Source organism: Castor canadensis, chromosome 3 (genome assembly GCF_047511655.1).
Source record: "Castor canadensis chromosome 3, mCasCan1.hap1v2, whole genome shotgun sequence".
In the NCBI taxonomy this organism is placed as follows: Eukaryota; Metazoa; Chordata; class Mammalia; order Rodentia; family Castoridae; genus Castor; species Castor canadensis.
Window position 1 is genome coordinate 38,362,358 of NC_133388.1, and position 13,715 is coordinate 38,376,072.

The 13,715-nt window shown below is 34.4% G+C and overlaps 1 protein-coding gene across 12 annotated transcripts in view; it reads right to left on the reverse strand.

Moving 5' to 3' along the window:
* Window positions 1-13,715, reverse strand: part of Rad51b (RAD51 paralog B) — a 574,154-nt gene that overhangs the window by 518,797 nt on the left and 41,642 nt on the right. For 11 of the 12 annotated variants that reach the window (XR_012446125.1, XR_012446126.1, XM_074067715.1 and 8 more), the window contains 2 exons: window positions 12,820-12,939; window positions 11,299-11,482 (listed from right to left, as the gene is read on the reverse strand). Coding sequence is in view for 10 of the 12 variants with exons in the window: in XM_074067715.1 (XP_073923816.1) it covers window positions 11,299-11,482; window positions 12,820-12,939 (304 nt within the window). In the remaining 2 variants the exon portion in view is untranslated. The remainder of the gene's footprint in view (window positions 1-11,298; window positions 11,483-12,819; window positions 12,940-13,715) is intronic. The other variant, XM_074067720.1, reaches the window with a different exon arrangement.

Sequence of the window (13,715 nt, forward strand, 5' to 3'; positions counted from 1 at the left end):
GCTTTTTCAGACTAATCAGTAATCACCCATTAAGCTGTATGTGAGGCTAAGCATATTTAATTTAATAGGACAACCAGTTTCTACTAGCAAGGAAATACTTGTTTGACCTGTTTTTTGTTGTTGTTGTTATTTTGGCAGCAGTGGAGTTTGAACTCAGGGCTTCGCACTTGTGAGGCAGTGGCTCTAGCACTTGAGTTACACCTCCAGCAGAAATGCTTTTTTTTTTGAGATACTGGGTCAGGGCCTCACGCTCCCTAGGTTCCACCAGCCCAGTTTTGTGTTGGGTTTTTTAAAGATAGGTTCTCTTGAGTACTATTTGCCTTGGGCTGGCTTCAAACCAAGATCTTCCTGTTGTCTGCTTCCTGAGTAGCTAGGATTACAGATGTGAGCAACCAGTGCCCAGCAGAAATAAGTGTCACCCTCTAATTTCTCTAAGAATCTACTGACAAATATGCACTATGCTACTGTTTAAAGGTGGGCTTTTTCTTTTTTTCCTTTTCCTTTGCTTTTCTCTTTTTCTTTTTTCCTTTGAGACAGGGTCTTGCTACGTAGCCTAGGCTAGCCTCCAACTTGCTATGTAAGTCTGACCTCAAACTCACAATCCTCCTGACTCAACCTTCTGAGTGCTAAGGAAGGCAGACATTATTATTCCTATTTGGAAACTGAGAAAAGAAAAGTAATTAGGCATGGTTAAACTGATAGTAAATGAAGGAGCCTGAGTTCTAACCCAGATCTGACTTCAGGAGAAAATTCTAACCCAAAAGTCTCCATCAAGAAAAAACTTAAGTGTCTGTCTAATAACCACAAGGCCCTGAATTCAAACCCCAGTATAAAAAGAAGAAGAAAGAAGATAAGGAAGATGAAGGAGGAGGAGGAGGAGGGGGAGAAGGAGAAACAACTACCTTTGAGGTAGATTTCAGTATAGCATGATATTCAGAAGTAGTCTCCACTCCCATAAAAAAAAAAAAAAAAAAACTGCTACTTACTTGCCTGACATGCTGTGACTTAGAATAGTATTTACCACTACTGATCACACGTATCCCCAATGCAAGCATATTTACTATTAAGGTGCATGTGTGTCTACTATGCTAATACATTATATACATTTTTTTAAAACATACAAAACTGAAAATTTTTTAAAATGAGGTAAAAAGTGGAAGAAGTAAATACATAATTTTTCTCACCCCCTATAAATTCATAGTTAGGAAAGACCTCTGTAAGAAAAGGCAGATTAGCAAGAGAACAGGTACATTTGTTAACATGTGTAATGCACACCACACAGGATATGAAAAGGCAGTGGCTTGGAACACTGTCTTAAACAGGTTTTCAACAAAGAGCAATAACCTTTAGAGGAGTGATAAAACAAAGGTGGGAAAATCAGGAAGAAACTGAGCATTAAGTTCTGCTCACAGATTCTTCTAGTGCCTACTGGCACCATCTCTGAGCTGACAAAAGCAGCCTCCAATAAAGGAGGACTGGCATTCTGTCCTTAGGAGGGAAAGTGAAGAGGGAGGCAGAAAGATCTTTGTCTTAATAATTCTCCTGGCTGGGGCATTACGCAGTGGTAGAGCACTTGCCTAGCATCCTTGAGGCCCTGGGTTTGAGATCTAGCACCATGAAAAAGAAGGAAAAAAATTAATTCTCTATTCTGTTTTTAAGCAAATAGAGGAAAGTAAGAGAGTCCATCTATGTTTTCTTTAAATGTCTTCAGCTCAATAATTGGATATTTCAGGGAGAAATATTTTTGTTTCCTTTAAGGTAAATACAGTTATTTCTAATATTTTATTCCAATTACCTCAATGTATCACCTATGTCATCATATGCATACCCTACTTTGGTGATCAGTGATCAAGGAGACAATGCTTTCCCTTCAGCAAGTAGAGATAAGAGGCCTAAAACAATGAACAACAGAACTAAGATGTTGGTGAAAATAAGTATGTTGAAATGATGCAAATGATTTTCTTGTTAGAGGAAGAGAGCTAGAGCATAGGGCTAGGCAGGAATGGGGTATGCTGGAACCATAAGGAGTATAGCTGGCAGCAAAAATCCTCCTTGGTGAGTTCACCAAACCTAACCATCTCTATCACATATTCTCTGAACAACTGTTTATGTCCCTCCTAACAAAGTCAATAAATTAGGAATGCCAGGTTTATAGATACTATGTAGGTTTTTTTAATCTTTGTTTCCCTAGAGCTGCCTATTCCATATAAACTAAATGCTTACTTGCTTGAATACAATTAACATATTACAGTTCATCCCTTTTCAAAGCTGCAAAATCTCATTTTATCCATATTGAAGCACATAGTTGTCTTCTGGACACAGTGAAATAAGTAGAACAAGTTAAACACATCTAACATGTCTGCAAAATTTGGCATTCCAGTAATATCAAAGGGCTGAAGATAAGTGGTATCTTCTATTACCCAAACTTTTAAAGGAGTCACGTATGTGAAGTCTCCCCAAAATAAATAATTATGAAAATACTTTAACTAGTAAAAATAGGCCATGTGTCAGTTGAAAACTTGTATCTGCTATCCTTTTGTTTTAAAACAGGAAAACAAACTGAAGCTTAAAACAAATTGATGTACTTTATTGTGTGCCAACTATGCTGAAAATCAAATACTCCACAAATATCATAAAGGAAAAAGCTGTGTATGCCCTCAGTGTGATTAATCAGATAAAGCTCTAAAAAGATAAATCAGTATCATAAAATGTCAGAGGAAAAACGGCCCTGCCCCACTGTCCTGTGACTTAAGTATACTCGGGACATTTTTTAATGTTTTGAGGTGTTATTAACCTGAACATATCAAAACTTTGAGGAATCTAGTCATTCATGGGAGCCAAAGACCTTTCCGGGTCCTGAAAGTCCCTAAAATTCAGAATTCTTGTACTAAATATTACTTCCTTACTCCATTTTTTTAAAAAAAGATAGATTAGTAAAGGGTGCTCCCCATATAAACTACTCCAAAGAGTATCTGTGAATTTCCACAAAACTAATAAAAGGTCCAGATCTAAATCTTGACTGAGATAATAAATCTTGTTATACAATGCTGATGAAGAAAGAACAAAAAACAGAGCTTGAAAGATCAGATTTTCTTCAACCTTCAGGGAAAACATTTGCTTTCACATGCTTACAAATAAACAAATAATCTCTAAAGAGTAAATATTAATTTAAAACACAAGTTATGGTGACTGAGGATATAGCTCAATGTCGAGTACTTGTCTAGAATATTTGATCCCCAGCACCATAAAAAAAAGGCAAATAAATAAAATACAAATTACTGATTTAATTCTTGAGATTAAAACTATCAGAACTAAAACTAAAATATTTCAGATTTTAAAAATGTATCTCAGAATTTTCATTAAAGTTTACTACATTTCTAGAAGTCTCTAATGTGCTATCAGTGTTCACAAACTGTCCAAATATCTTCACCCACAAAAACGAAGGGTTAAAAAAAAAAAAGAGGGCTGAGAGTATGGCTCAAGTGGTAGAACACCTGTCTAGCAATTACAAGGCCTTGAGTTCTAAACCCCAGTACCAAAAAAGGAAGGAGAGAGTGGCAGAGCACCTGCTTAGCAAGTCCAAGGCCCTAAGTTCAAACCCCAGTACCAAGAAAAGAAAGAAAGAAAAAAAGAGGGAGGGAAGGAGGGAGGGAGGAAGGGAGGAAGGGAGGAAGGAAGGGAGGGAGGCAGGAAGGAAGGAAGGAAGGAAGGAAAGAAAAAGAAAGAAAGAAAGAAGAAAAAATGTTCTACAAAGAAAAATTAATAAGAAGCTAAGGAACTATTATGTATCTCATAAGTCTTCATTGATTTACTACTTCTATAACTCAACAGGAAAAAAACTGCAAAATTAATTTTGAGGCAAGTTATTGTAGTACAAACTGGAATAAGATTTCAACAGCTTAAAATCATCCCATGAATTCTGAAGACAACAGCAATTTTTAAGAATAAGGCTGCTAAGCCAAAGCTTGAAATCAAGGTCACTGATTATAAAAACTTGGTAATTTTCCTTTCCTTGAGGCTACAGAAAATTAAAACCACAGAAAGAAGAATCATGAGAGCCCCTAACATTAAGCACTTCATTTACTTTTTGTTATCATTTCTTGAGGTGAAATTTATACACAGTAAAAAAAAAACAAAACAGTCTTTGTGCATACAGTTTTTGACAAACTTACATACTTGTGTAACTAACACAATTACCAAGATATAGAATTTTTCCATCATTCCAAAAAAGATCCCTCTTGCCCACCACTGGTAACCAATTCTCCCCACCCAACTCCTACAACCATTAACCTGATTTTCATTTTTATAATTTTGCCTTTTCAAGAATATTATCATGCTGGGAGTATAGACCAAGGGGTACTTTATTCTTTCTTATTGTTGAATAGTATTACATTATAGGAATGTTACCATACCAGGCCCATTTTGCCTGCCACGCAGTATGCCAATCACTGATAAGTTCTGCAAAAGTGAATGAGTTTATTCACAAGGCAGCCAAGTGTAAGGAGACAGGTATCTCAAATCTACCTCCCCAAGAACAGGTTTGGGATATTTATGGGATAAAAAAGCAAGGTGATTTAAAGCTGGGAGAAAGGTGACTGGAAATGAAGTTATCAGTTGCCTGTATATATGTAATCAAACTTCATGGCTCTACATAGGATACATGTTCAGAAAATGGCAGTGTTAACATGATCTGAGGTTAGAACTTTAGGCCTCCTAATGTTAAAAGATCACCCATAGGACACTTACCCAGGCCCAAGTGAAGAGTCAATGGTTTCAGCAAAAGTGCCCTCAAGTCCCTGAAAAGTAACCTAAGCAATTGTTACCATCATCACCTACCCATCAGAAGTATTACCTATAGCAAGGCTACTGGGAGACTAATAAAATATTGCTGAGTGGTGTAACCTCCAAAATTAGTGATTTTTAGAGTCAACTAAAAGAAAGTAACTAAAAGCACATTTGGGGTTGTTTCTGGTGTTTGGTCAAATAAAGCTACGATAAGCATTTATGTCATTTATGGAGATGTGTATCATCATTTCTTTGGGTAAATACCTAGGAGAAAGATTCTGGGATCATATAGTAAGTATACATTTAATTTTATAAAAAACTGTCAGTGTTTTCCAAAGTAGCTATACCATCTAGCATTTCCATCCATCAGCATGAATGAGAGTCAGATGTGCTCCACATCCATATCAGCATTTGGTATTTATTGACAGGCTTTATGCTATGGTATTTCATTGTGATTTTAATTAGAATTTCCCTAAAGACTAATGATTTTGAGCATCTTTTCTGAGGCTTATTTGCCATCTATATATTCTCTTTGCATTAGAGTGCAGTCAAATCATTGGCCCATTTTAAATGCTGAATTTTGACAGTTCTTTATATTTTTAGATACCAGTTCTTTAACATATGACTTGTATGAATATTTTCTCTTAGGCTGCAGCTTTTCTTTACATTTTGAAGGAAGTGTCTTCAAAGAGCAAAAAAATTTTATGGACATTGTTTTTTGTGTCTTATCTTTAAAAAAGTCTATCTACTGCAAGGCCACGAAGATTTTCTGTGATGTTTTCTTCTAGAAGTGTCAAAATTTTAGGTTTTGTTACAATATGTCATTCCTTTTGAGTTAAAGTTGTATACAGATGGAAGGAACTGGTAAAGGTGTTTTGTTTTATTTTTGTGTATGAATATGTAGTTGTTCCAGCACCATTTATTGAAAAATTGCCCCTTGTCCATTAAATTACCTTAACATCTTCATTTAAAATAAAAATGGGATTATTTGTGGACTCTATTCTGTTCCATTGATCTAGGTGTCTATCTTATCACTTTATGCTATGTTCACTAATACAGCTTTGTACTAATTCTTAACATCAGGGAGCATGAGTCCTCTAACTATACTCTCCTTTTAACAAATTGTCTTCTTTATTTTCAGTCTCCTGCTTTTCCACATGAATTTCACAGCTAGTTTGCTAACTTCTACCTAACACATACTAGGATTTTGACTAAAAATTAAAATGAACACATACAACAATCTGGAAAGAACTGGTAATCTTGACAATATTGAGTCCTTCTCTTTTCTTTTTCTTTTTTTTTTTTTTCTTTATGACTGATACTCAACATTGAACCCCAGGGCTTTGTACATACTAAGCACATGCTTTACCACTGAACCCTCCTAGCCCTACTGTTGACTCTTAAATCTATGAGTAGAGAATAAGACTCTACATGTATTTAGGTCTTCTTTGATTTCTTTAAGTTTTAGCATAAAAAGTTTACATATACTATTACTGTTGTCCCTAAGTATTTTACATTTCAGTGCTTATAAATGGTATAGGATTTCTATTTCAATTTTAAATTGTTTTTCACATACAAAAAAAATAGACTTCTACATACTGACTCATATCCTACAGTCTTGCTAAAAATCACTTGTTAAATCTAATAGCTTTTTTTCTCTTTTCTTGTAAAAGTCTTCAGGATTTTCTACCAAGAACATCACATTGTCTATGAACAAAGATATTCATTTCTTTTCCAATCTGACAGTATTTAAATTCCTTTTCTTGCCATATGATACTGACTAGGATCTACAGTAGATGATTAAGTATTAGTGTAAGGGGACAAATGTGATGGAAATTAAATGACAGAAATGTCCCTGGGAACAAACAACAGAAATAACCCTGGGGATATAAATGTAGAGGGATGGATGACAGGGGTGACTTTGTTTTGGATGAAAGAGACAGGAAGATATACTTGGGGGCAAGATATTTAAGGAGATGTGGAAGACCAGCTTCGCATGCAGGTGCTGAGGCACAACAAACTTTCCCAAGATGGACGAAGTGGGGGGAATCTCACCCAGATAATGAGCATGACAGGTTTCAAGGACAGGGCAGACTAACAAGACCCTCTTGGAATGCCCTGTATTATGGGAATAGGGGACAACAAGATGGTCATACTATATAATCTCATGAACTTCAGTCATTCTTTGGTTTACCTCTTTCAGTAAGTCCCACCCTTTCAATAAACTTTGTGCCTGCTTTACTCTTAATTCCTGGTCTGGCGTAAACCTGCTTAAAGTAAGTTAACTGCTTGTCTGGCAACAATACTGTGCCAAGACACAAATCCAGGGAACAACAATCCAGTGCGGTATCGTTAAGTCAGGTAAAAGTGGGCCAGTCTTGCTTTGTTCCCAATCTAAGTAAGAAAGTATTCAATATTTCACCATTAGGTATGATGTTAGTTGTAGGGTTTTTGTGGATGCCCTTTATCAGGTTGAGAAAGTTCCCTTCTCCTTCTAGTTTGCTGAAAATTTTCACCAAGAATAGATTTGTCCTTTCTTTACCTACCAAGACGATTTTTTTTTAAATGGGTTGACTTTTATCTTTTAACATTACATTAAAAATAAACCTTGTATTCTTAAAATAAGCTCTACCTGCTGGATTTGATTTGCTAATATTTTGTTAAGAAATCTGTGTGTTAAATTAGAGATAAGAGCAAAATAGTTTCTGCCGGTTATTGAGCGGGTGGGGGGGAGCGGGAGGGGGCGGAGTGGGTGGTAAGGGAGGGGGTGGGGGCAGGGGGGAGAAATGACCCAAGCCTTGTATGTACATATGAATAATAAAACAATAAAAAAAAAAAAGAAATCTGTGTGTTTACATTCATGAGAGACATTGTTCTATTGTTTTCTTGCAAATTTTAGGGAAGAATTTGTATAAAACTGGTATTTCTTCCTTAAATATTTGATATATTTCACCACTAAAGTCATTTGAACCTACAATTTCTTTTGTAAGAAGATTTTAAAATACAAACTCAGTTTCCTTAGCAGATATATGATTGTTCAGGTTATTTAATTCTTAAGTAAGCTATGGTAGTTTATTCCTTTCAAAATAAACTGGGCTAAAGTTGTTCATAACATTTCCTTATTATCTACTAAATATCTGCTGTACCTACAGTAATATCCCCTTTTTCATTCCTGATATTGACAATTTGTTTCTTCTTTCTGTTTTTCTTGTTCGGTGTGGGGAGGGGTTGTTGTTGTTATTATTGTTATTTTTGAGAAATGCTCTCTATATAGCCTCCTGGTCTTGAACTCACAGTCCTGACTCAGCCTCCCAACTGCTGAGATTATAGGTGTGTACCACCATGCCTGGCATGGGAAGATTTTTGTCAGTTGCATTGATCTTTTCAAAGATCCAGCTTTTAATTTCATTGACTTTTTTTCCTCCATTTTTTTAAATTTCATTGATTTCTACTTTAATCTTCTGTTATTTCCTCTCTCTGTTTACTTTGGGTTTAATTATCTTCTTCTTTTTCTACTTTTTATAAATTTATATCATTAATTTGAAACCTTACTTTATTTAATGAAATAAATTTCCCTCTATAACCATTACTATAGCTATATTCAACAAATTTTGACATGTTGTGTTTTCATTTTCATTCACTTAAAAATACTTTCCAAATTCTCTTGTGATTTATTCTTTGGCCCATGAGTTATTCAGAAGGTTTTTAGGTAATTTCCAAATATGTTTCTGTTATTGACTTCTAGTTTAATTCTCTTGTGGTCTTTTATAAGGTTTGCTTTATGGCCCAGAATATAGTCTATTTTGGTGAATATCCTGTGTGTGCTTGAAAGGAATCTATATTCTGCTGGCATTAAATAGTGTGTTCCATAGATGCCAATTAGATCAAATTTGTTGATTATGTAAATCGGACCTTCTATATGTTTCCAAACTTTCCATATAGTAGTTCAATCAATTACTCAGTGAGAAGGTGAGAGCTCCATGTGTTCAGGCATGCTTATATACAAACATGCATATATGTGTACATAAACACATATAGTGTCACAAATAAAATTAAATATAAATATTTAAGCTTATCTATCTCACTACTAGCCTGAGATAGAATCTCTTCTCCTACTGCCTGGCTCTCTGATGTGTCTCGATGACCACAGCCTCTCCTAAATTTCAAAATCTTAAGAATTCTTCTTTCTTGCTATGAGATGCCAGAATAATCTGAGTACAATTTTTATATAAGATATTCTGCTACCTAAATCTATATTTTATCACTCTTAAAAATAAACAATACTTATTAAAAATAAGATAGGGCCAAAATAGAGTAGAAAACAAATATTAAAATTTAAGTTCAATACATATATATATGTATATAACTGAAGTCCAAAAAGAGAAACCGAATCTGCAATTCATACATTCAAAAATATTTACTCAGTGCCTACTGCATGTTAGGCACCATTCCTGCTGCTAAGAATCAAAGTATACAAAGTCCCTGAAACCACTCTTGTAGTAGAGGACACACAGAAACAATAAACACATAGATATACAACATACTAGAGTGAAAACTGTCATGGGGAGATAAAGCATGGTAAGAGATATGGGAGAGGGATGGGTGTGGTTAATATGTACATGGTTAGGCAAATCCTCACTGAAAAGGCATCAGGAAAGAAAAGTAATATGGTTATTGAGAGGAAGAAAAAACACTCTTTTAAGCAGAAATGATTGTTGGCATGTCTGAGGAACTACAAGGAGATACAAGGTTTGTATCTATACAAACTATAGTGAACTAGAAAACAATATATTGCTTTAAGAAATTTCATTCCACGAGGCCACTTATTCAAAGTATACTATAAAAGCTAAGAAGTTCTTGATTTTCTACTCAGATGAGATAATTAAGCTAGGAAAACTAACATTTCCTAAAGGAAGTATTTTTCAAGGGCCTTTTAAAACCAAAACTTACCTGCCACAGAAGACCAACACCACACTGAGTTATATAAATACATGTTATATTTTACATTTATCTCTAAACAGAAAAACATGGTAAAGATAGAAATGCGCAGATACTAACTACCTAGTCTTTCAGAGGGCTCTATTAAAAACAAAGAAAAGCAGTTTCACTCACGAAAACAAATCATCTTAGAAAAACCAAAAGCATTTGCTTACAATTACTATTTTAAAAGAAACAAACACTATTTCTAAAAAGTGAATTTTCATTTTTTGCATAGGCTATGTCAAGGAACAGTATGAATTAATAAGCACATAACTCTATGTAAATTTCCATTCAATCAAATATCTATATGAAGTGTTTTGAAATACTCCTATTCTCCTTGACCAGGGAAAATATTAATTCAACTTTATCATTTTAACTAACTACAAGGAAATTTTAAATATGAGTACCATCCAAGATAAACTTTGTAGTATTTGATTTTAACCCAAATTATGAATTAGAAAGCCATTAAAATATGTAGAACTTTATGTACATCATATTTTCTCTCAACTTTTTTGTTTGGCTTTATAAATCTCAAAGACTTGGGGTAGCTAACACTGTATATATACTCTACGTGTTGCTAAAATCCAAGATTTTAATTTTAAAAAAACAAATCTAAAAATTATAAAATCTCAACCAAATTTTAACTCAGGTTAAGAAATTTTCTTCTATTTGGATGAGGCATTACTAAACTTGAAAACCCTAAACGGGCTGTGGAGGCACACGCCTGTAATCCCAGTACTCAGAGGTAGAAACAGGATTGTGAGTTGAGGCCAGCCTCGAGCTATAAAGCAAGACTTTGTCTTAAAAAAGAAAAAAGAAAAAAGAAAAAAGGAAATGCATAACAATATTAAACATTGGTGAAGCTACAGAACAAGTAAAACTCTCCCACATGCCAGGAGATGGGAGTGTAACTTAGTATGCTCTTATATGTTATAGTTTGTTTACCACAAACTTTGCAATATTCTCTCATCTTCAGAGTTCCTGATAACAATGCTCACAACTGAAAGACATGTCAACAGTAATCTTTCAAGATTTCCTTACTGGCATCTTCATTATTATCACTCCAAACATACCTTAATGGTTGACCTCCTAGCCATTGGAAGCAAACCAAATTATTCTGTGTACAAAAGAGCACTAAACAGTACCACAGGATGTAAACCTAAAATATTGACAAAACTGACAATATTTCAGCCTAGAACAAGGACTAGGCAATTCCATGGAGTTTTACAACTTAATGTGTGACAAATGTGACACAAAACATACACAATGAGTAAACAACAAGAATTAAAAGAACAACTATGGGAACTATTAAAAAACATTTAAATCTACCTCTGTATCAAATTATAAAAATAGTAAAATATAATCTCAGTAGATGAACTAATTTAAGAAAATGATATTTTCTATAGCAACTAAACCTTTTAAAAGTCATTTGTTTTACATTTTCCTCTAATTTTTATTACTTGATATTATAAATCAGTGAACTTAACAGAAAAGAAAGAAAAAGAAAAATGACAGAAAAAAAAAAAAACTTACTGGGATTGAAAACTCTTCAGCCAAATACTTCAGTAAGGATGCTTCTTTGGCCAAGAATTTGTTCCTTTCTTTTATATTGCCTTGAAGTTGTGTATCAAACTCCTTTCTGACCACAGAAGCAACAGAATCTATAATCACAAGTTTAACTCCTTTTGAAATAATTTCTTCTTCCAAAGAGTTAATCCTATAAAAGAATTTGGACAAATTTAACACATAATTATAAAATAGAGTGTTACAAATGTTAATAAACTTTAAAACAACAGCAAATTGTTCTTCCCTGAATTAAAGTGGTGACTGCAAAAATTCAAGGGTGCTGGTGGCTCAAGCCTGTAGTCCTAGCTAGTCAGGAGGCAGAAATCAGGAGAACTGACATTTGAGGCCAAATCAGGCAAATAGTTCACACGACCCTATTTTGAAAATATCCAACACTAAAAAGGGTTGGTGGAGTGGCTCAAGCGGTAGAGCACTTGCCTAGCAAATGTAAGATCCTGAGTTCAAACCCAGTACCACAAAAAAAAAAAAAAAAAAAAAGGTCAGTAAGTGTAACTTTTTTGGCTCTTCTATACATGTTCTCCTAGGATACTGTTAAAGCTTCAATTTTAGAATAAAATTAGTTATGATAGCCAGTCTCCAAGATGACCCCCACCTACTCCCACCTCCTAGTATTTCACATCGCTCTGTAGCCCCCACCCATACTGTACAAGAGTTGGTCTAAGTGGCTAATAATATATGACAAAACAATGCATGCCATTTCTGATAGGTTAGGTTTTTATCTTGGGCAGTCTTTTCACGTGCTGACTCTCTCAGATTACTCACTCTGCGGGGAAACAGGTTGCCATGTTGTGATTCTACAGAGAGGTCCACATGGTAAGGAATGAAACAACCAGAAGAGTGGCCTTGGAAGCAGATTTTGCAACCACAGTTGACCTATCTCAGACTGTAACCCTGACCAATAGCTTAATCAACCATTTAAGAACTCTGAGTCAGAAACTTTCAACTAAATTACTCCCAGACACTCAACCCTCAGAAACTTTGTAAGGTAATAAGTATTTGCCATTTTAAGCTGATAAACTTTAAGGAAATTAAAGAAATAATAATTAATATACCATTTAGATAATAATCTGAAACATTTTATTCATTTAGGGGTTTTTTTGGTTTTTTGACAGCACCAGGGATTGAACTTAGGGCAATTTATTAGGCAAGTGCTCTAGCAGTTTAGTCATATCTCCAGTCCTTATTTAGTACTTTTTTTTTCTATTTTAACTACTTCCAAAGACTACAGCAAATAAAGAATCCAGAAATAATCATTTCCCCTAAATTTTTTTTTTGGCAGTACTAGAGTTTGAACTCAGGGCCTCACATTTGCTAGACAGGCACTCTACCACTTGAGTCACTCCACACCAGCCCTTCCCATAATTCTAATACGTAAGAATTTTTTTCTTTACTCAGAAGCTGAAAACATGAAAAACAAAATTAAATCTTGAAAACATTACTAAAATATCAAAATTGAAAACAGCATACCTTTGTAGAACTTCATCACAGGTAAGTTCTCGATAAAGATAAACTTTACTACTTGTCAAAAGTAATTTTTCTTCAGTGTTAAAATATCTGGGGAAACGGGATTCTGCTATCTCAATCAGTCTGTGGGGAGTGAGGGGGGAACAGCACAAGAAAAAATAAACAGTGATTTAAAGGCACTTGCTGAGCCTCTAATGAAACTCCTCTAATGAGAAACTCCTAAGCCTGATAAATAGAGCAGGTAAAAGAAAGATGGCTGAAAATACAAGTTTTGAATGCCACCTCCTATTTTTAGGCACTAACAGAGGTTAGCTGTCACAGCATGAGACCAGCAAGGGCCTTTAGGTCTCATCTAATCTTGAGCAAGCAACAATGTCTCTGAGACTTATTTTTCTAAGACTATGTATTATATGAATAGTATTTTGTCTAACAGCTATAAGACATATTAGCAAGTAACAAAATTCATTTTCTTGAATGAACAAATTTATTTAAACAAATATGATATATTATCATTCTAATAATCAGATATTAGTAAGCTACCATGTCTCACTGCTGAAAAGTGTTTTCTCAATTAAAATTTAACTCATACAAATAACTGGTATCCAGTAGTTCATTAGTAAGCTGAAAATTGTTATCTAAACAAATTAATGATTCCAGTTGCTTCTTAATAAGCAAAAAATGATATTCTAAGCACTGAATTATGACCTCAAAGCTAGATCTAATAATATGGGGTACAATGAGTGCAGAAGAATTACACATTGAAACATGAGCAACTATCATCAGTAATAGAATAATACATGGAAAGCATTACAAGAAATTACAAATGTCCAGGGTTTAAAATGTTAAAAATACAACCCTTTGAGTATGACGGTCTCCCATTTAAAATAATACTTTATCAG